Here is a 23,985-nt window from a genome sequence, read left to right as displayed (position 1 = left end):
CTCCCACGACCAAATGCCTTGGATTTGGTCGTTTTTGAGCTGGGACGCTTCGGTTTTGATTATCGCTAAAAAACAAAAACGCCCAGCTCAAAAAACGCCCTAATCCAATGTATTTTCGAAAAAAAAGATGGACGTCCATTTTTTTCGAAAATACAGTTCGGCCCGCCCCTTCACGGACCCGTTCTCGGAGATGGACGTTTTTACAAATGGGCGTTCGCGTTCGATTATGCCCCTCATAGTATCAATTTCCAGCAAGTGAAGAATAATCCATTTACTGATTCAAATTCTAGAAATGCAAAACATCTAATTCAGTGTATTCAATGCACCATAATAGGCAATATAAATTGTAGTCAAACTGACACCATGTAACTAATCTTAAAAAAGATGATTGCTGTTCGACAGAGAACTCTGTTTCATGAATCTTCCTGAGGAATAGTTGTCAATAGTTCAGAGAGATGCTCATTCATGTCCTCTCCAAATTGAGCAATACAGATATAGAAAAATTATAGTTGTTTGCAAAAGTTTAGGCACCCCACCTAAAATTGTGTCAGTGAATCTTAACTGAACAGAAGCTGACGCAACCTCTATAAAATGCAATATCTTTCTGCAAATTTTAATTCATAATTATTAATTTGATGATTTTAACAGATTCAAAATTATCAAAAAGTGACTATGGCAATCGCAAAAGTTTGGACACCCTTGCAATTGATTCATTACTACTGTACTTTTTACGGTTGCACGACGTGCATTGGTCATTCAACATCTAGATTACTGCAAAGCTTTATTCAAAGGGTCTGTATGAGAAACATTAGCCACCTAATTCCATATATGGGACTAGAAATTACATGCATAAATTTGGGCATATGACCAATTTGCATGCATAATTTAATTGCATAATGAGCCAATTATTGCCAATTGGGTGCTAACAATCAATTATCAGTGCTAATTGGCAATAATTAAAATTTACAAGAGCATTTTTTAGTTAGAATTCTTTAAAGATATGCTTGTCAATGTATACACACAGATCCAAAAAGGGAGTATGGCTTGGGTAGGTCGGGGCATTCCTAGAATTTGTGCACAGTGTCAAAGAATAAGGCAGGTCCGTACCTAATTTAGGTGTGAGGATTTACACCAGGTTTTAGTTGATGTAGATCTGTGCTAGCGCTCATTTGTTAGCGCCAATTTTTCAAAGCCATATAGAGAATTTAGTCCTAGATATTTACAACGTATGCAAAGCATTGTCGTTAAACTGATCACTGGCAGTAAACAATTTGATCATGTTACACCACTTTTAAAAACAGAACACTGGTTGCCCATAGAATTACGCATAATACACAAAATCTTAATTAAGTTGCATGCACATCTCGGCAGCGCTTAAATTTGGGTGCCATATATAGAATCCCGGGGGGGGGGGGGGGTGCAATGATTAAAACTTGAAAGGTTGGCAACATAGGAGAATCTGTCGATCTGTGGTAGCTCCTCCATTATATGGAGGAGCTACCACAGCATATGGAGGCAGTTCACTTCAAGTGGTCACCCCCAGCAAAAGCTAAAGACAAGATGCGACAGTAGAAAAGAAAGCAATGAAAACAACAATCTTAGCAAATCACTTCTTACCAACTCAGCAGGAAGTGAGACTAAACAAAAAAACTAAACAGAAGATAAAAATGCCACTGAAATGTAGATGGAAAGCGATGACCACAAATGCTCGCAGTCTCTAAGCAATAAAGTTCATGACCTGCAAGCCCTGATGTTAGAGGCAGACTTAGACGTTGTTGCAGTCACAGAGACATGGCTCAATGCTTCCCATGAATGGGATGCAAACATACCAGGCTATAATCTAATCTATTTAGGAAGGATAGAGATGGTCATAAAGGTGGAGGAGTAGGTCTGTATGTGAGAAATGATATTGCAGAGACTGAAATGATAGGGGCCTGGGGAAAGGAAGAAGCGATATGGATCACCTTAAAAAGAGATGATAGAACCTCTGTCCACGTGGGTGTTGTCTACAGACCTCCAACACAATTGGAGGAACTAGATAAAGATCTGATCACAGATATTCAAAAGTTGGGAAAGAAGATAGAAGTGCTGTTGCTGGGAAATTTCAATCTGCCGGATGTAGATTGGAAAGTTCCATCTGTGGAATCGGAAAGAAGTAGAGAGTTCGTGGATGCTTTTCAAAGTGCTATGCTCAGACAAATAGTGACGGAACTCACAAGGGAGGGAGCGACGCTGGATCTGGTGCTCACAAATGGGGATAGTGTGTCAAATGTACAAGTGGGTGCCCACCTGGGCAGCAGTGACCATCAAACAGTTTGGTTTGATATAACAGTTGAAGTGGAGGGCGGCCACTCAAACCTCAAAGTCCTGGATTTCAAGCATGCTGACTTTAGTAAAATGGGGGAATACCTGAGGAAGGAGATGATGAGCTGGGAAGACACACGAAAAGTGGAAGGACAGTGGTCCAGGCTCAAAGAAGCTATAACTATGGCCACAAACCTTTATGTAAGGAGAGTAAATAAAAGCAAGAGAAAAAAAAGAAACCGATATGGTTCTCCAAGCAAGTGGCTGAGAAAATAAAGGCTAAAGAGTTGGCATTCATGAAATACAGAAAAACTCAAGAAGAGGAACACGGAGAGGAATACCAGATGAAACTGAAAGAAGCCAAGAGAGAGCTACGTCTGGTGAAAGCGCAAGTGGCTAGAAATGTAAGGAGGAGCGACAAAAATTTCTTCAGGTATATTAGTGAAAGGAGGAAGACTAAAAAGGGAATTGTGAGACTGAAAGATGCTGCGAACAGATATGTAGATAATGATGAAAAAAAAGCAAATTTGCTAAACAGATACTTTTGTTCTGTTTTCACAGAAAAAAATCCTGGAGAAGGACCCCGATTGACTGGCAAAAGTACATATGAGAATGGAGTGGATATAGTACCATTCACAGAAGATAGTGTGTATGAACAACTTGAAAATCTAAAGGTGGACAAAGCCAAGGGACCGGATGGGATCCACCCCAGGATATTCAGGGAGCTCAGAGAGGTTCTGGCGGGTCCTCTTAAAGATTTGATTAATAAATCCTTGGAGACGGGAGAGGTTCAGTGGGATTGAAGAAGAGCGGATGTGGTCCCTCTTCACAAAAGTGGTGATAGGGAAGAAGCTGGAAACTATAGGCTGGTAAGTCTCACCGGTTATTGGAAAAGTAATGGAAGCAATGCTGAAGGAAAGGATAGTGAATTTCCTGGAAGCCAATAAGTTGCAAGATCCAAGACAACATGGTTTTACCAGAGGTAAATCATGCCAAATGAATCTCATAGAATTCTTTGACTGGGTGACCGGAGAATTGAATCATGGACGTTCTATAGACGTAATCTACTTAGATTTCAGCAAAGCTTTTGAGACGGTTCCCAACAGGAGGCTCTTGAACAAACTTGACAGGCTAAAGATAGGACCTGACATGGTGAATTGGATTAGGAACTGGTTGACGGACAGACGACAGAGGGTGGTGGTTAATGGAATTCGCTCGGATGAGGGAAAGGTGAGCAGTGGAGTGCCTCAGGGATCGGTGCTGGGGCCAATTCTGTTCAATATATTTGTGAGTGACATTGCCAAAGGGTTAGAAGGTAAAGTTTGCCTTTTTACGCCTGATACCAAGATTTGTAACAGAGTTGACACCCCGGAGGGAGTGGAAAACATGAAAAAGGATCTGCAGAAGCTAGAATGGTCTAAGGTTTGGCAATTAAAATTCAATGCGAAGAAATGCAAAGTGATGCACTTAGGGAGTAGAAATCCACGGGAGATGTATATGTTAGGCGGTGAGAGTCTGATATGTAAAGGCAGGGAGAGGGATCTTGGGGTGATAGTATCTGAGGATCTGAAGGCGACAAAACAGTGTGACAAGGTGGTAGCCATAGCCAGAAGACTGCTAAGCTGTATAGAGAGAGGTGTGGCCAGCAGAAGAAAGGAGGTGTTGATGCCCCTGTACGAGTCGTTGGTGAGGCCCCACCTGGAGTATTGTGTTCAGTTTTGGAGGCTGTATCTTGCTAAGGATGTAAAAAGAATTGAAGCGGTCTAAAGAAAAGCTACAAAAATGGTATGGGATTTGCGTTACAATACGTATGAGGAGAGATTTGCTGACCTGAACATGCATACCCTGGAGGAAAGAGAAACAGGGGTGATATGATACAGATGTTCAAATATTTGAAAGGTATTAATCCGCAAATGAATCTTTTCCATAGATGGGAAGGCGGTAGAACTAGAGGACATGAAATGAGATTGAAGGGGGGCAGACTCAAGAAAAATGTCAGGAAGTATTTTTTCATGGAGAGAGTGGTGGATACTTGGAATGCCCTCCCGCGGGAGGTGGTGGAGATGAAAATGGTAACGGAATTCAAAAATGCGTGGGATAAACATAAAGGAATCCTGTTCAGAAGCAATGGATCCTCAGAAGCTTAGCGGAGATTGGGTGGCAGCACCGGTGGTGGGAGGCAGGGCTGGTGCTAGGCAGACTTCTATGGTCTGTGCCATGAAAATGGCAGATACATATCAAGGTCATGTATACACATAAAGTAGCACTTATGAGTTTATCTTGTTGGGCAGACTGGATGGACCGTACAGATCTTTCTCTGCCGTCATCTACTATGTTACTCACGTTACTATTATATGAACACACTTTACAAAGATGTATCCTCAGGAGCTTAGCCGAGATTGGATAACAGAGCCAGTAGTGGGAGGCGGGGCTGGTGGTTGGGAGGCGGGGATAGTGCTGGGCAGACTTATACGGTCTGTGCCAGAGCCGATGGTGGGAGGCGGGGATAGTGCTGGGCAGACTTGTACGGTCTGTGCCCTGAAAAAGACAGGTACAAATCTAGGTAAGGTATACACAAAAAAGTGGCACATTTCTTGGGCAGACTGGATGGACCATGCAGGTCTTTTTCTGCCGTCATCTACTATGTTACTATCCACCTTATTTTCGAAAGTGATAGCCGGCCATCTTCCGACACAAATCGGGAGATGGCCAGCCATCTCCTAAAACCGGCCAAATCGGTATAATCGAAAGCCGACGTTTGGACACACTCGTCGGCATTCCGTCACGGAGGCGGCTAAACTTCAAGGGGGTGTGTCGGCAGGGTAGTGAAGGCGGGATGTGGGCGTGCTTACGAGATGGCCGGCTTCAGCTGATAATGGGTTTAAGACTTCTCTCAAAACCCACATTTTCACTTTAGCTTTCCCAAAAGCTTAATAAGTTGGGGGACTGAGGTTAAGAGATGCCGGATTGCATGGGGGGAGATACAGGATCGCCTGGGGGGGGGAACCTGGGGAGGGGGAGATGCTGACTGACAGGAGGCAGGGTTCTCATGCTCACCCACTTGGGGCTCAAGCCTACCCAAAATTGGGTGTCTAGCTATGTCCCTACCTGCCATATTTATATCTTCATAGTTAGACCAGGTCTATGGTGTCTGGTGTATCTGAGGACATGTAAAGGTTACGCTTGTATTTATAAATGGAATCTGGGTGCCAGGCTCCGTTATAGATTAGGCTCCTACCCCATGTTCTTTGGGCATCTGAATGGAGTCACTCAGTTGTACAATTGCCCTTAAATTCCTTGGCACCCATTATAGAATTACCCTTCCTATATTGTTTTTAGTCTTCTCTGTTTTGTTTAGCTGGTTAAAATGAAACTTTTCTCAATGGTTATGGGCTGATCTAGCATCTGGATATAACAAAAGAGAGGGAACGAATTACAAACTAAAGTCCAAACAAGACATCCATTTGGATACAGAAAGTGAAAGTGCCTTGGTGCTTTGTAGCTTTTACTATATGAGACGTGGGGTAAGGAATAATATATTGTAGAGGAATATATTCGAGTTATTCCCCAAGTTTTCCACGTCATCACTGTGACCCCTGACGCAGGTGCTAGTCACCGAAACACGGCCCGTGTCGGGTCTTTTTGTCAAGGCTCATTCATTAAAGAACTGTGTTCCATTTTTAAAGGCCCGTGGTGCTGTTTTTTTTTGTCTGATCTAGCATCTGCAATCTTCTCGGTACTTATGATAAAAGTTACATAACAGCAGTAAAGTAAGGGGAAAAAAAGCTTTGACTTCAGATGCTTGCTCATTGCATGTGCTTGGGAGATGAATCAGTTCAAACCTTTTCAAAAATCCACTTCAAGGATGATGGCAGAGGTTTGTTTTTTTTTTTGATTTCCATAATCCAGAATTAGCTCTGCTGTTTTGGAACGTCAATTTCTGAGTTGTCGCACTGGAAGCACACCGTGCTTAAGCTGATCTTCACAATGCTCATCTCTGGTCTTGAAAACTTAATTATGGCTTCCTCTCTGCCCTCCCCAAGGAATGAAATAGGCAAATCTCTGAGAAGTACAGAAGGATAATAACTTGCCTGCCTTCCTAACAAAGCAAATTAAAAACACATCATGTCTTTAAGACACCTGATAATACCTGGGGGTGGGGGTGATTGCAAAGAGCTGTTTCAGAATGGTTAATTTTTCCTATAGACATATCCCGAGGCAAAGTGCAGACAAAATGAACAATGCTATTAAGTGAGATTAAGAGGAGAGGAAAGATGGGGGAGATGTGATAAAGATGTTTAAATACTTGAAAGAATTAGTAATGCACAGGAAGGAAATCTTTTTCAGTTGAAATGATGTTGCAAAACAATGAGTCCTGACATGAAGCACCTGATAGTAGACTACTCAGGAAAAAGTTCTGAATATATATTTTACACAGAAAGAGTAGTGGATGCTTGGCATGCCTCCTAGAATGAATGCTGGAAGCTACTTTGGTAACCCATTCCACACTGTTATGGTACAAACACAACGAGGCAGTTCTATAAACTGGTGCCTAGAGGTAGGCGCCACTTATGCATAACAAAGACACCATAAATTGACAGGCACCCGTATTCACTAGGCGTTATTCTATAAGGTAGAACCTAAATGCCATAGTGCCTAACTGCAAGAGGGGTGTACACATGAGTGAAGCATGGGTGTTTCTCCCAGTTATGCATTTAGGGAGAAATTCTATATATGGTGCCTTAAAAATTGGTGCTATAAAATCATGTGGTTAGCGTGATTCTACAAAGTATGCCTAAGTTAGGCACCTGCACCTACGTTATGCACAGATTGGGTGTATTCTATAATAGTGTGCATAATGTTTTGAAACTCCCACAATCTGCCCATTCCACACCCATGGCCACGCCCCCTTTTGACTGTGTGCATTAGAATTTACATGCACCACGTTATAGAATACACCTAGAAAGTGTATTGTATAAAATCTGCATTTACAGATTTTTCAAGGTATTATCAAATATTTCCAAACATTTTCCTAAATTTTTTTTTAAAGGATCATCAGAATTCACAGCATCAATGTCACTATACCCCCCCCCCCCCAAAAAAAAGGGAAAATATTTGGAAATGTTCGATAATACCTTGAAAAACCTGTGAAAGTATTTGGAAATGTAATTGATCTTGCTACTGCATTTTTGTTTAAGGAAGTAGTTGCCGGGATAATTATTAGTATACTGATTACTTGTTAACATTCAATTATCGGCACTGATTGGCTTGTTAATTAAGTTGTGCACGTAGTTTGGCTTTGCAGCCAAATTAGTGTGATCAACTTAATGCGCCATGTATAGAATATGTGGGTTAGTTTAGAGAATAGTATGAATTATACTTGTTACTTGGCACTCTTAGGTGCACCAGCTTGACATGGCATAAGAAGGCGTACCTAAACATAGATGTGCTGACGTCGACATATGCTAATATTCTATAATGGAGTCTTGGCACCAAGAAGCAGTTATAGAATTGGTGCTAAACGCATGGCATTGGGCACCTCAATTGAGGTGCCAATTTATAGAATTGACAAGCACAGATCCACAATTCCAGGAATAACATGTATAGAATGTTTGTACATTAGGGAAGCTTGCCAGGTGCCCTTGGCCTAGATTGGCCGCTGTCGTGGACAGGATGCTGGGCTTGATGGAACCTTGGTCTTTTCCCAGTGTGGCATTACTTATGTACTTGCTTGAAGAGCATGAAAAGATAGCAGAAGCATGAACTAGCACACCTCATGCCACAGGGATAGCTGGTCCAAACACTCCTGAATGTATTTAGACTTGTAAAATGCACAGTACATTATGGAGCTCATTTTCAAAGGAGAAAAATGTCCAAGTGGCACAAATCTGCATTTGGATGTTTTTCTCACAAAAACGTCAAAATCGGTATTTTCAAAACCAGTTTTTCGATGTTTTTCTATGAAGTCCATCAGAAGTGCATTCAAATCAGGGACTTATTAAGGGCAGGATATGGGCATTCCTAATACTTGGATGTTTTTCTGCCATAATGGAACAAAGTAAAAACATCCAGGGTTATAAGTTAGATGTTTGGTCTAGATCTGTTTTATTAACAACTAAGCCACAAAAAGTGCCTTAAATGATGGGATGACCTCCCCTCACTCCCCCAGTGGTCACTAACCTCCCCACCCCCCCAAAATATGATTAAAAATATTACTTACCAGCCTCTATAACAGCCTCAGATTCTATACTCAGGTCCATTAGAGCAGTATGCAGGTCCGTTGAGTAGTCTAGTGGTGGGTGCAGTACATTGGAGACAGGTGGACCCAGGCCCATACATCCCCCTACCTATTACACTTGTGGTGGAAACTACAAGCCCTCCAAAACTCACCAGACACCCACTGTACCCACATATTTGTGCCCCCTTCACCCATAAGGGCTATTGTATTGGTGTACAGTTAGGGTAGTGGGTTTGGGGGGGGCTCAGCAGAAAAGATAAGGAAGCAACAGTGAGATGTGTACCTGGGAGCATTTATTTGAAGTCCCCCTAGGGTGCGCTATTGCTCTCCTGGGATGTCTATGTGGCCAGTCTACTAAGAATGCTGGCTCCTCCTACACCCCAATGGATTGATTTTGTGCATTTGTGCACTTTTCACTTGGACATTTTTTTTAATTCCGAAAATGGATGAAAAAGGTAAATGCACAGGCCACAAAAACATCTACCAAATAGCCATTAAAAAAAAATAATAAAGATACATATTTTTTTGTTTTGAAAAATGGTTATATTCCTCACTTGAATGAACGTTAAACAAATATAGTAACAACAATGAGACCTTCAGTATGATTTAAATGGAACAGCTCCATTTTAACTCTACTGCACATTTCTATTACACTGACTATGGAGTCAACTGAGGTCGCTCCGCCCTGTAAACGTTATTTGCAGCCACTGCAATACTGGCCCAATTACATCATGTCTCTATGTTTTATTAAACTAGTGCTTATTTTTATAAAAGTCTGTTTTCTGCTTAAAGTGTCTTACAAAATCACAATAATTCAAAAGAACAATTGTGACAAGTGTTGTATATACTCAAAGACCAAATCAAAACTCAAACATCGTAGCTGTAAGTTGAAATAAATATGGTTTCCTTACAGCTTGTTATCGGGTCCTGTTAAATCATATTGAAGTTATCATTATTATTACTAGATTTGTTTAACCTGGTGTACTGTGCATTATGCAAGTCTAAGTACTCTGAGGAGTGTTTGGGTCAGGATTATTATTTCTTCTCTTAGGATTTATCTCATTATGGGGGTAGCTGAGGCTTTACCATCACAGAATGACCATTTAGACTCTAACAGAACTGATGAAGATTTGAGAGAGATATGGTACCAGAAATGGTATTCAAAGCTGATAAGTCAGAGAAACTGAATAAAATCTCTATAAATCTGGAGGATGTAATGGCGCAATTCGACAACTTGAAGAGTAGCAAATCTCCTGGACCGGATAGTATTCATCCCAGAGTACTGACAGAATTGAAAAATGAACTTGCAGAACTATTGTTAGTAATATGTAATTTATCTTTAAAATCAAGCATGGTACCAGATGATTGGAGGGTGGCCAATGTATTGCCGATTTTTAAAAGGTTCCAAAGGAGATCCAGGAAATTATAGACTGGTGAGCCTGACATCAGTGCCAGGCAAAATGGTAGAGACTATTATAAAGAATAAAATTACAGAACATATTCAAAAGCATGGATTAATGAGACAAAGTCAACATGGATTTAGTGATGGGAAATCTTGCCTCACCAATCTATTACATTTCTTTGAAGGGGTGAACAAACATGTGGATAAAGGTGAACCGGTCAATATTGTGTATCTGGATTTTCAAAAGGCGTGCACCCTGTGGTAAGGCATTTGTTGGTGCTAGTGCTTACCACAGATTAATAAAAGGACCCCTTAGTGTCCTGTATGTAATCATTTGCTCTGGTTGCTTGGTTTGCTTCTCAGATATCTTCGTTCTCATTGCCTCTGTGCCAGTAGTGGCTGTTGGGAAAAACCAGTCTCATGTGTTGGCCACATCCCTTCGCAGTCTGCGTTTTCTACAAATCCTTCGAATGCTTCGCATGGACAGGAGAGGAGGGACATGGAAACTTTTGGGATCAGCTATCTGTGCACACAGCAAAGTAAGTGCGTTTTCTGTAGGCATTGGGCAACCCATCTACCTACACGAAAATCTTCAAAGGAACCAATAGTGTGAAACTGTAATGACTAATGGGAAAGATTCTATTATTTTGTCCAGCACATTCTCCTTTTCGCTTCTTGCTCAATTAGAGTCAGCGCAAACTAGAGCTTCAGTATTATGAACCACTTTTTTAAAGCTACCAGACCTTTAATGGAAGAAGTAACTAACTTGTTAGTCTCACTCACACACACATGGAGTGACAAGGGCTGCATATACTGCAGCAAGACATGTTTATCCATTCCTACCCTATCTGAGATAATATTTACCGTATTTTTCGGACTATAAGACGCACTTTTTTCCCCCCAAATTTGGGAGGAAAATGGGGGGTGCGTCTTATAGTCCGAAGGTAGCGAGGTCCGATTTCGGGATCGCCCTCCCCCCGAGTTCAGGATCGCCCTCCCCTACTTACGTCACGCGATGTTCCCTGGTGGTCTAGTGACGTCGGGGCAGGAAAGAGCCCCCTCTTTCCTGCCTAGCACGCTGCTCTCCGTCCTCCTGTATGCTGCCTGACGGTCTCGGCGAGATTCAAAATGGCCACCGAGAATTGAAGTCTCGGCGGCCATTTTGAATCTCGCCGAGACTGTCAGGCAGCATACATACAGGAGGACGGAGAGCAGCGCGCTGGGCAGGAAAGAGGGGGCTCTTTCCTGCCCCGACGTCACTAGACCACCAGAGAACATCGCGTGACGTGAGTAGGGGAGGGCGATCCCGAACTCGGACAATACGCACCGGAGCACCTAGGTTTTAGAGGAGGGAAAAAGGAAAAAATTTTTTTTTCCTATTTCCCTCCTCTAAAACCTAGGTGCGTCTTATGGTCCAGCGCGTCTTATAGTCCGAAAAATACGGTAATCACTTCTCTGACTTCATGTGCAACTTTTTTTAAATCAGTCCCCTTATTTTCTAACTCCTCTTACTCTCTTACCTATCTATATGTTTCATCTTTGTTTATACCTTATGCTGTCTATTAAAATGTTTTATTACGTATTATGTTGACATTGTAAGTAGTATACTATCCAGCTTATAATCGAACGAGAATAACGCCCAAGTTCCGACCTAAATCGGGAGATGGGCGTTCTTCTCACAAAAACAAATAAAGCGGCATAATCGAAAGCCGAACTTTGGACGCTTTCAACTGCACTCCGTCGCGGATGCGGACAAAGTTGACGGGGGAGTGTCGGAGGCGTGGTGAAGGCGGAACTGGGGCGTGGTTATCACCCGAACAGAGATGGGCGCCCTTCGCCGATAATGGATGCGTTTGTAGCTAGAATTTAGGGCACTTTTCCTGGACCCTGTTTTTTGACGAATAAGGCCCCAAAAAGTGCCCTAAATGACCAGATGACCCCCAGAGGGAGTCGGGGATGACCTCCCCTGACTCCCCCAGTGGTCACTAACCCCCTCCCACCACAACAAATGATGTTTCACAACTTTTTACTTTCACCCTCAAATGTCATACCCTCCTCCCAAGCAGCAGTATGCAGGTCCCTGGAACAGTTGTTAGGGGGTGCAGTGGACGTCAGGCAGGTGGACCCAGGCCCATCCCCCCCCTACCTGTTACAATTGTGCTGCTTAATGCTACTAGTCGTCCAACCCCCCCAAACCCCCTGTACCCACATGTAGGTGCCCCCCTTCACCGCTTAGGGCTATAGTACTGGTGTAGACTTGTGGGCAGTGGGTTTTGAGGGGGATTTGGGGGGCTCAACACCCAAGGGAAGGGTGCTATGCACCTGGGAGCTCTTTTACCTTTTTTTTTGTTTTTGTAAAAGTGCCCCCTAGGGTGCCCGGTTGGTGTCCTGGCATGTGAGGGGGACCAGTGCACTATGAATCCTGGCCCCTCCCACGAACAAATGCCTTGCATTTATTCGTTTTTGAGCTGGGCGATTTCATTTTCCATTATCGGTGAAAAGCAAAAACGCCCAGCTCACACCTTGGCGAATAAAGCATGGGCGTCTATTTTTTTTAAAAAATACGGTTCACTCCGCCCCTTCACGGACCCGTTCTCGGAGATTAACGCCCATGGAGATAGGCGTTTCTGGTCGATTATGCCCCTCCATGCCATACTTTGTATTGTTATTTGAATATTTTTACTGCTGTAATTGTCTATTGCTTAGGTTTGATGTATTCTTACTGTACATCGCCTTGAGTGAATTCCTTCAAAAAGGCGGTAAATAAATCTTAATAAATTAAATAAATACTTCCCGCCCGATATTTAGCGCTATTTAACCGGCCAGAATGGTTGCTGACCGGTTAAATATTGCTTAACTGGCTATCCCCCGCTGAATATCCCTGGTTAACGGATATCCGGTTATATCAATGCAAAATAACTGGCTATCCACCAATTTTTAAAACAGGTTTAGTGGCCATATTTGGCCGCTTGAAAACCTGGCATATCTTTGGCAGGTTTGAAGATAACCAGCTAAGAGACTTAGCCGGTTATCTTCAAACCGGGCAAAAATAAAACAGATGTTCAATGCCAGTCACCAGAAACGGCCCAGCATTGAATATCCGTGCTTAGTGCCAACCATGGGAGTTAGCCAGTCTAACTCTCATGGTCTAAATATCGCCCCCTTTGATCCCTACCCCTATTTTGAACTGCTTCCCCTTTCTCTCCAGTGCATATATTGATAATGGCAGTCCTTTGACCAGGGGACACATACTATTATTCCCTCTGCCACCCTTCTACATATGAATCATTGAGTGTCATTAGGGTCAGCTTTTTAGTTGGGTGAACAGTGTGGTTGCCTGGGATACCGCATGACAAGGAGCACCATTCAGATCTCTATGTATGTGCAAACCAGGTGTACTGTATGGCCTGCTGCCAACCCAACTTGCCCCTTCTATCTGGGGTGAGAGGGGTACATTCAGAAGGTGGCACTCCCTGTATCTGCCCAAGATATTTTCCAATGCACAATGAAAGGTACTGGTCCTTCCTGTGGCTGTGAATGCTGCCTCTGAAGTGTTCCTAGCTCTGACTGGCTCAAGGAGTAGAAGCGAGGTACAAGGACTGGTAAAGGTAGATATTTATTTGAAATGACATGAGAAATGTCAACAATATTTCCCATGTCACTCTTTTTTGAAACAGCAGGGTAAAAAACTCACAATTTCCTTTTTTTCCCCATCAACTCGGGCATTCGGCACACACTCAGACGTATCAACCCCCGCCCCTTCAATACCACACTACAAGCCATATCTTCGATAGAATTGGATTTATTTTGGCCGCAGCCAGGAACATCAAAATTGTTACAACTTAAACAAATTACATTACATCTTCTACTAATCATTATGCCAGCATGCATTTCTACCCGGGTACACAGCTTCTACACGTAGTTGCATATTCTGGGCCACAGGCCAAGCCGTACCAAGCCCCTGTGGCCCCCTGTGCTGTTTTCCAAGCACCCGATGTCACTTGGTGTCTCCCGTTGAAGGAGGCACCTACCACATTTACAAAATGACGTTCTAGGCCTCCCGGCCGCCCAAGCCAGGAGACAAGCTGTATACACGTTGTTTCCCGTTGAAGGAGGCACCTACCACATTTACAAAATGACGTTCTAGGCCTCCCGGCCGCCCAAGCCAGGAGACAAGCTGTATACACGTTGTTTCCTTATAACAAGGCTGCTCACATGCAAGCCTACCATTTGCATCAACTTGATAATTTTCCACACAACTCTTTCTGCAGCAGTAGTTACCCCAAACTTGTAACTGTTATGTGTCAAGCTGCTGTGTACCCATTGCTGGCTGTGCGTAAACATTGTAGTCTAACGCCTCGCTGCGACAAATCTTGCCTCTCAAGTGGGTGGGCGGGTGGGCGTTGCTCTTCTCCTGCTTCCAAATTCAAAAGGACTTCCTGTGCAGTTCAAATTCCTCTCTCCTCCTCCCTTGCTCCTCCCCTTTTTTCCTGCCCCCTCCCCTTGCTACCCCTTGTTTCCCTCCCACTACCACCTCTGCTCTCTAGCTAGGCCCTCCCTGTACCCTCCCCCACACTTCTGTCTTTGCTGGCCTTCAGCCCGGTTGTGGTCGGCCCCCCTTTAATGGGTGTGCCTGGTTCTCAACTCGGGCATTCGGCACACACTCAGACGTATCAACCCCCGCCCCTTCAATACCACACTACAAGCCATATCTTCGATAGAATTGGATTTATTTTGGCCGCAGCCAGGAACATCAAAATTGTTACAACTTAAACAAATTACATTACATCTTCTACTAATCATTATGCCAGCATGCATTTCTACCCGGGTACACAGCTTCTACACGTAGTTGCATATTCTGGGCCACAGGCCAAGCCGTACCAAGCCCCTGTGGCCCCCTGTGCTGTTTTCCAAGCACCCGATGTCACTTGGTGTCTCCCGTTGAAGGAGGCACCTACCACATTTACAAAATGACGTTCTAGGCCTCCCGGCCGCCCAAGCCAGGAGACAAGCTGTATACACGTTGTTTCCCGTTGAAGGAGGCACCTACCACATTTACAAAATGACGTTCTAGGCCTCCCGGCCGCCCAAGCCAGGAGACAAGCTGTATACACGTTGTTTCCTTATAACAAGGCTGCTCACATGCAAGCCTACCATTTGCATCAACTTGATAATTTTCCACACAACTCTTTCTGCAGCAGTAGTTACCCCAAACTTGTAACTGTTATGTGTCAAGCTGCTGTGTACCCATTGCTGGCTGTGCGTAAACATTGTAGTCTAACGCCACAGGCCACGGCAACGACACCTCGTTTGCCGTGGTCCCCCACCCCTCCTGGCTGCGGTCATGCCCTAACGCTATGGCTTGTATCTATTCGCAAGTCATGTGGGATCGTATGACTTTTAATGCACACAAGAATGCCTGAAGCCTCCCTCCCTTACCTATACCCTGTTATGGCTACTCTATCGCCCTGGCTCCTCTATCGCTCTGACAACCCAGGCTCTCACTGTTCGGTCTCACTGCTGCCCTTCTATGCGCCCACCGCCTTTCCCTGTGCCCAATGTACATACAAGTGATGAGTGACCGCATATCCAAATCCGCTGCAGCTCATTCTGGATATGGATACCTGTAACAGAATATAATGGGAAGCAACATGTTAGCACAGTGCAAGCAACCATTATCACTTTGCTGTGGATGCCTTAATGGGTCCAATGTACCGCTTGTATACACTAGATGGGTCTGATGTAGCGCTTATATACATTAGGTCGCCATTGGCCCAGTCTTTTGATGGCCTCTATGGACACTCCTAGCGCTGCCACTGCCGTAGCTGCCCTAATCCTAAATGAGTGGGTACTGTACATAGTGTATGAATCAGCAGGCTGGTCTTTGGTCTTTGTTTTAAGTCGGCTTAAAGGTTCAGGACAGGGCATGTCCGTTCCGATCCATTTTGATTTGTGAATAAGTAGGTCAGTTGCCGCGGCTGTAATGGCCGCGTCACGTATTAAGAGGGACATGCCATGGTGGGCATGCTTGTACGTAGCCACCAACTCACTGACTCGCAGAGCACCATGCAAAGCTAATGAGAATGCGCATTTGACTCGACGGCCCTCAAACTCAGTGTCACTTATCTCCTCTAATGATGCAAAGAGACGGCCCATTTCCCTGCCGGTACTGGGTTTTCTTTTACCTGGGTAGGGTACTCCCGGCCTGCCCCATCCTTTCATCAGTCTCATGACAACAAATGACCTAGATGGATTTTGGACAGCCACCGCTTTGGCGAGAAAACTGATGGCTGCGAACATGATTGAGACCTGGTTTCTGCTAATTCCCTTCATACATGCCGGGGGCCGGGAATATATCAGTACCACCCTTCTCTTCTAAGTGTTGACTATATGTGCGGTTGTGTATCTTGTCCGCGAGATATCTGTTAACTATCGCAGCATCGGGTCCCATTTCCGGGTCTGCGCTCTAAAAACAAGAAAGAGCATCCACTATAACCATTCTCCCTGCCTGGTATATGTTTAGCTGTAATCACTGCGGAACTATCTGTCTGCACACATAACTTGTGGGAAGTGCATGGCGGACAACTACTGCCATATTGTCTGAGGGAATTACAATTAACTTGTGAGATATGCCAGGTCCCCCCAGGAAACATGATATCCTACGTGGTCCCTGCTGAAACCCGAGCTTGCTGCGCACCACGCTCCCTGGAAGTAAATCTGCCGCATCTGTAAAGAAAATGCAGGGTTTCCGTGAGAGTGGGTGAATCGTGCCAAAATGAAATCCCATGGGCCAAGAACCTGCTAAATCTCGCTTGATGTCCTGTGTACGTCTGAGATGAAAATGCGCTTTGTTTGTTCCCGATGTTGCTAAAGCTATTGGGAATCACCCTTATTGCGAAGCCTACTGGACCCAGGAGTTCCTGTACCTGCTTCAGCCTTGCTTTTTTTACAGTGCCACCTCGTATTCGCCGCTCTGGCAAGCTTATCAATTTTGTCAGCCGGCAGTCTGGAACATCTAGTTCCAATTCAATACCTATAATGTAAGGATTCGCCGTGGGTCTACTGTTTTTTTCAACGGCTAATGGGATGTCCAATTTCTGTGCCAAGTGGATAAAGACCTGTAACACATCCGTCCACTCTTGTGATTCCCGGTCTTTGAACAGGAAGTCCTCCAGATGAGGACCAGAGACCTAGCGGGGGCTAGTTGTTCCACTACCCCGTGCACAAACATGCTAAGCTCTTTGAAGTATGCGCACTAGATGTGGCCACACATGGGGACATATTTATCGCAATAAAACCTCTCCTGGAACCTGACACCTAACAAGGGAAAGGGCTGTGGGTGTAAAGGCAAGGTGCGAAAAGCCGAATCTCCGTCCACCTTAGCCCAATGTGCCTAGTTGCCTTGCCGCCGAATTATTTGAATGGCATTGTCTACAGATGCATATTGTACTGTACAGCTGCTATGGTCAATGTAGTCATTTACTGATGTTCCTATGTGGCGGGACAAATTACGACTGGGCCTACCTTTCCCCAGCTCCTTCCTTGGTATTATGCCTAGCGGAGACACTGTTGTTGCCTTGAAGGGCGGGTCCTCAAACAGCCCCGCTATGCAGCCTAGCAATAGTTCTTTGGTAATCTTGCCTGCAGCTATCTGTCAATGCATGTGAATCGAGGATGCATTGTTGGGGTAGTGTTGTCACTGTGGTGTTGTCCTCTAATATGGAATCATGCAACCTGATTGGAAACCTGTGGTGATGCACCCGTTCTGTCAGGGTAACGGGCTAACCTTGAAGCTTGATGGCTTCCGGACCCTGTCCTGAGTTAATAGGTTGCTTTCTCCTGTCTCATAAGCTTGATGGGGGGAGCGCTAGCTCCCTCAGTACCCTGTCCCGTGTTACTAGATTGCTGTTCCCTGTCTCTGGGGAGCCTGCCTTGCCCTGCAGCATGCCTGCCCGCACGGGCGTGTCGGGTGCTAGGTGCAATGTCCGCTGCCTCCGTCCTGCCTTTGTCCTGACGGCATTGCCTGACAGGACTACCACTGGTGCTGACCCGATATGAATGGATTGTCTGCACTGCTTTCTTGTAAATTTAATATCTTAGTTAAGCCATGCCCGTCCCCTAAATATCTCATGCGCTTTTAAAATTATATTCCATATCCCACACCAAGTCCGGGCCCCTTTCCGTTTCCTTCACTATAGTGAGTGTCCTGAGTATGTCAACAGCTGAGTGTCCTAAGTATGTGAACAGCCTCCGACCAGCCCATGAAGGACCCGAATATCTTGGGCTTCTTATCTGTTACGCTATCCCTGCCTATGGTACCCTCCTCATGCAACTCCCACAGAAGAAGGGAGAAGATATCGATCCACCTGTATTGTGAGAACGGTACCTAATGCATCGCTCCTGTGATTAAGTACTCCCACATCCTGACTGGTCCCCTGTGCACCGACCGGTGCCACAACCGCATTCTGTCCTGCCATATTGGGCTCCGTTACCCGTTCTTATCGTCCCATACTGCATATCTAGTTATGTCATGCGTCTGCGCTGGAAGGAGTGTGCTGCTGTCATTAGACTTACCCCTTGCCGGTACTGGCGGTAGCCCCGCAACTATGGAGGTGGAGTCTGCGGTGCTGCTACTTCCCTTGCAGGCCCCCGCACCGTCTGTGCTTGTGGTGTAGGTCCACTGTGACTTCTAAGGTCTGGGGCCACAGCACTCCGCGTCTTAGCTGGCGGAGTTTTGGTGGGCCGCTTGGCTGGCCTTGCTGGTGCATATGTCTCCTTCGCACACTATAATGACATTACTGCAATGGAGAGACTAAAAGAATAGACAATTTAAAGCAAAATGACCTCATAATAACTGATTGTGGTGACGCCGGCTTCCCCAATCGCTGCGTGCATCTTATGGTGCCTGTGTAAACTGTACCCTCCTTGCTCACAGCTACATATCCGACTGCGTGCTGTCTGCGCAGTGCGCCCTTCCTTAAATGGCTGGCCTAAAGCCCCACGGGCGATGGCTGTTACATTCAAATTTGGCCTGGTAGTCAAAACGGCTGCCGTATGCAAAATGGGCTTCTAAAATTAAAATGGCCAGGCCCCTGTAAATCCGGCAGATAAATCAGTAAGACTGGTGGTCCTTCTATCAAAATGGCCACCGTTTTCAAATTAGCTGCTTTAGTCCACGTGGCCGCTCTAGTCAAAATGGCCGCTAAGTGCACATGGCCCTCTAGGACTAACACTGTTGTACCAACCCTTCCCCCCGTGGACCTGGTCCTAACGGCAGCTGAGAGTAGCATACTGTAACCGATATGTTTGTCTGATGCCCCTAAGTACTGTGTCCCGCTATGCTGACACCAAACGGTATGATATCAATTGTTCCAGCCTATGCCGTGTGTCAAAGACACAAATGCGTGCGGTATCCAAGGTGGCCGCTGCGGTTAAATTTGTATTTGGAATGTCCATTCTAGTGAATTTTAGCGCCATAAAACTGGCTGCCTTTTCCAAATTTTACTGCTAGTCAGAATGGGCGGTGTATTGAAAGTGGCCACCGTTTTTACAATCGGCACTCATGCAAATGGCCACCCTATCGAAATTCACCGCTGCCGTACGTGCCTCTGTAGGTTAATGGCCGACTGTATGGGCGGGCAATTACAACGCGTAGCGAAGCGCATGTCCCGCCAATTTGGGACTCCCCCTAAGTGGCCCGCAAGAGAAGACCCTGACTAGCGAGGATCGCAATGTGGACGTTTCTGCAAAAACCCGCATCTCAAATATCGCATGGCAGACCAATCATACAGACATGGCGCCGGTAAGTAACGTTTAGGATGAAGCGTAGTTGACCGAGTAGAAAACACAGCATGGCCGTAGTGCTGCGTGACATGGGCAGCTTATACAACATGGGCAACTTATACCGCACTAAATTTTACCGAATTAGATAACACGGCGTGGCAGACCACAATGGGGCTTGTATAGCTCTGCGTGGCCTGGGCGGCTTATACAGCATGAGCGATTTATACTGCACTCATTTTTTGCCGCATTACATCGAAAATCTGGTGTGGCCGGCCATAACGGGGCTTAAGGTCCGTCGCCGTAATGGCATGGACGGCTTATACCGCATTTATTTTTCAAATTAGATAACACGGCGTGGCTAGCCACAACGGGGCTCGAAGGTCCGTTGCTGTATAGTGCGTAACTGTTGGCCAATTATTAGTGGCCGGCCATCACCGCATCTTAACGTGCGGTGTGCCGCTGAGGCAGGAGAAGAGCAAAAATGACGTACCATTAAAGGTGTTTTCGTCTCCCTGAGATAGTTTGTGCCTCGGTTCAGTACTGTGCACAAGGTCTTCCTAGTCGTGCCTCAGTGCCGTGCTATGCACTGCAGATTGTGAGCACTGCATGGCCGGCCAAAAATGGCAACCGCGCTGTGGCAAACCCATCTGCCATGCGCCTTGGGCAGCGTATGTGGGACTCTAGCCTAGTGCACGTAATGCCGTGAGATAGGCAGCTAACCCGAGATGGCCGGCCATCCTGGAAAAACTAAATGGGGGTCGGCAGGAGAAAGCTAAAATGCCTTGCACAAAGTTTTAAATGTCTACATACCATAAAATTTGTTCTCAATTTGCTGGAATATCGTGCTCTGCTGTAAGAGCTTCTTTGGCTGTACTCTGCACAAGCTCTGCCCAGGGCAGACACAAAACATGTGCCTGTAAAAATTTCAGGAGCTGCTGCCCAGGGTTGCTCTTCTCCTGCTTCCAAATTCAAAAGGACTTCCTGTGCAGTTCAAATTCCTCTCTCCTCCTCCCTTGCTCCTCCCCTTTTTTCCTGCCCCCTCCCCTTGCTACCCCTTGTTTCCCTCCCACTACCACCTCTGCTCTCTAGCTAGGCCCTCCCTGTACCCTCCCCCACACTTCTGTCTTTGCTGGCCTTCAGCCCGGTTGTGGTCGGCCCCCCTTTAATGGGTGTGCCTGGTTCTTTCTCATTAGTAGTGTGCTTTCTTACAAAAGAGTGTGCAGTTTTTACAACATATTCAGAACACTGCAATGAGAGTGATTTTTAAACGTTATAAGTATAGCAGTGTTTCAGAATTCATTTGTAAGCTACATTGACTTCCTATAAATTAAAGAATTATGTTTGACGGTTTGCTTGTTCTTTCAGATCCTTTATGGTTTTATATCTGATTTATTGATTAATACAGTTTCTTCTTCATTATTCGGATTCTCATCTACATTGCAAAATCAATTACTACTGGGTCTGCCCTCTAGTAAGAATGTATGATTCTCTAAAATTGCTAGTACTATAGACTCAGTTAAGGGGGATATCATTATGGAATTCTATCCCATCTTTTATTAGAACGGAAAGTTATTTAATATTTAGAAAAAAAGGTGAAAACTTTCTTGTTTCCAGATAACTCTGCTAAGTAAATACGATTTAGTGAGTGTGTCTTGTAATGTTATGCTAATCTGTTTTATTGTGTAAACTTTTAACTGTTATTGTCAACCACAATGAACCCTGGGAAGGGGAGTTTAGTGGTTAATAAGAATTATTCTGATATTGATATTTACAAAGAGGGTGCACTCCTTCAGAAAGAGTGCACATCCTCTCGATAGTGCATGTATGCATGCACTATTGAGCATGCACATTGGTTTGTGCATGTATGCACTGTCAGGGAAGTGTGCGCCCTCTTAGTGCACTCTTTGTGAAAGTGCACACTCTTTCAGAAGTGTGCACTCTTTTCAACAGGAAATGCACTCTTAACAATATTGCTTCCATAAGAAAAACAAGGAAAACCCTAAAAAGAAAATGAACATTTCTATAAACGACATGGGAAACTATACAAAATGAATATTTTTCCAGGATTCACGGCCATAGAGACTGGCTCCTGATTTTCCGCATAGCAACACAGAGCACTACCACTGATATGAATCACCTACTGCATAGTTGCCAAGTTACCCATTCCAAGAGGGAGAATTTTTGGCTGGTCCTGGATATCTGCCAACCTCATCCTAGTGCATGATGGAACTTGCAGCACTAATTTCAATGGATAGATTCATGGCCTACAAATACCACACTGCTTTGGGATGTAAGTTTAAAACCAGGACTGGTCAAAAAGTCTCCCTCCTGGAATGGTTAACTTGGCAGCACTGCTACTTTTCCCTCTAAGCTGAGTGGGAGTCCTCCAACTGCTTCAATATTGTATTTTCAATCACTAGGGACAGGCAGGTTCCCTGGAATCCTGCAGAGCTTGCCTTTCCCACACTATTGAAAATGTAATAGTGAAACAGCACCCCCACTGGCAGGACTGTAGGTGGAGGACTCCTGCTGAGCTTAGAGGAAACAGTGCTATCACCTACAAGCAGATGTTGTTACTTTAAGTAAGTGCAAATATTTTCAATGCAGAAAGAAATGGTGCTTTCTTAGGTGCTCGATTCTGTTTGTGTGTTTGATTACCTTTCCTGTCAAAACATTGTAGTTCTTTTTCCTTGCCTTAATTTTTATTTTATTGTTAACCGCCTTGCTCTGTTTGTCAGTTAAAGGCGGTCTATCAAGTTACACATCCTATATAATAAAACACACCTCCAACATTCTGAAGCTGACTGCATGGCTGAGGCATTCCTGCTCTCTGTATCCATCTCCTGAATTGACATCACGTACTTCCTGGTTCGTCACAAGCAGAAGTGACCAACCACACGAGGTTTCTTGGCTTCAGAATGTTGGCGGTGCATTCTATTAAATAGGATTGGCCAGTTCCTTGAAGCACAGCCAGAGCTCAGCGTCCTGCACAGTAACGCTCAGACACCATAGAGAGAGAGGGGGGACCTGACACCAGAGAGGGGGGGGGGGGTATCTCTGTCACACACTCTCTCTCTCTCACACACACACACTCTCTCTGTCTCTCTCTCACAGTCAATGTCTTTCTCTCTCTCTCACACACTGTCTCTCACACACTCTATGTCTCACACTGAATCACATTCACTCTCTATATGTCACACAGTCACTCACACACTCTCTTGGTCTCATACACTCAGTCTCACAGAGAGTCTGTGTCTCACATACACTCTCTCTCTTGCACATACTATATCTGTGTGAAACACACTCTCTCTCTCTCACACTGTGTCTCACATACACACTTGCACACACTCTCATTCTCACACACACACTCTCTTTCTCACAGACACACTCACACCCAGACTCACTCTCTCTCTCTCTCTCACACACACACACACACACTCGCACATTCACTCTCTCTGTCACACACAGTCACTCTCACATACACTCTCTCAAACATACATACTCAGAGGAAAACCTTGCTAGCGCCCGTTTCATTTGTGTCAGAAATGGGCCTTTTTTACTAGTAAATAAATAAATAAGTAGAATACTAAAACTCAGAATAAAAATAGAGAGGCTGATGTTCAGACCGTGAGAATTAGACTGGCTAACCTCCGCGGTCAGCACTTAACTCGGATATTCAATGCCAGGCCATTTCCGGTGACCGGCATTGAATATCCAGTTTATTTTTGGCTGGTTTAAAGAAAACCGGCTACGTCAATATTCAGACTTAGCTGGTTATCTTTAAATCGGCCAAAGATATACCAGGTTTTCATGCAGCCAAATATGGCCGCAAAACCCAGTTTAAAAACTGGTGGACAGCCGGTTATATCGGGCGATATAACTGGTTATTTGCTAGCTGCTAACCGGGGATATTCAGCAGGGGATAACCAGTTATCCCCTGCTGAAAATCGGTGGATAGCTGGTTATCTAGCTTATTTTTGAAAGGGAAGGACGCCCATATTCTGACACAAATCTGGAGATGGGTGTCCTTCTCTCAGGGTCGCCCAAATCGGCATAATCAAAAGCTGATTTTGGGCGTCCCCAACTGCTTCCCGTCGCAGGGATGACCAAAGTTCCCGGGGGCATGTCGGAGGCGTAGCGAAGGCAGGACTGGGGCATGCCTAACAGAGGGGCGTCCTCAAGCGATAATGGAAAAAGGAAGGGCGTCTCTGACGAACACTTGGCCGACTTTACTTGGTCCTTTTTTTTTTACGAGCAA

At 44.9% G+C, this 23,985-nt stretch overlaps 1 protein-coding gene across 1 annotated transcript in view; it reads left to right on the top strand.

Moving 5' to 3' along the window:
• The window catches only part of KCNQ3 (potassium voltage-gated channel subfamily Q member 3), a 379,802-nt gene that overhangs the window by 257,134 nt on the left and 98,683 nt on the right, over window positions 1-23,985 (top strand). Inside the window, exon 4 of the mRNA XM_030189943.1 lies at window positions 10,308-10,483. Coding sequence (XP_030045803.1) covers window positions 10,308-10,483 — 176 coding nt within the window. The remainder of the gene's footprint in view (window positions 1-10,307; window positions 10,484-23,985) is intronic.

Source organism: Microcaecilia unicolor, chromosome 1 (genome assembly GCF_901765095.1).
Source record: "Microcaecilia unicolor chromosome 1, aMicUni1.1, whole genome shotgun sequence".
Taxonomy (NCBI): domain Eukaryota; kingdom Metazoa; phylum Chordata; class Amphibia; order Gymnophiona; family Siphonopidae; genus Microcaecilia; species Microcaecilia unicolor.
This window is presented reverse-complemented; position numbering and strand designations above follow the sequence as displayed.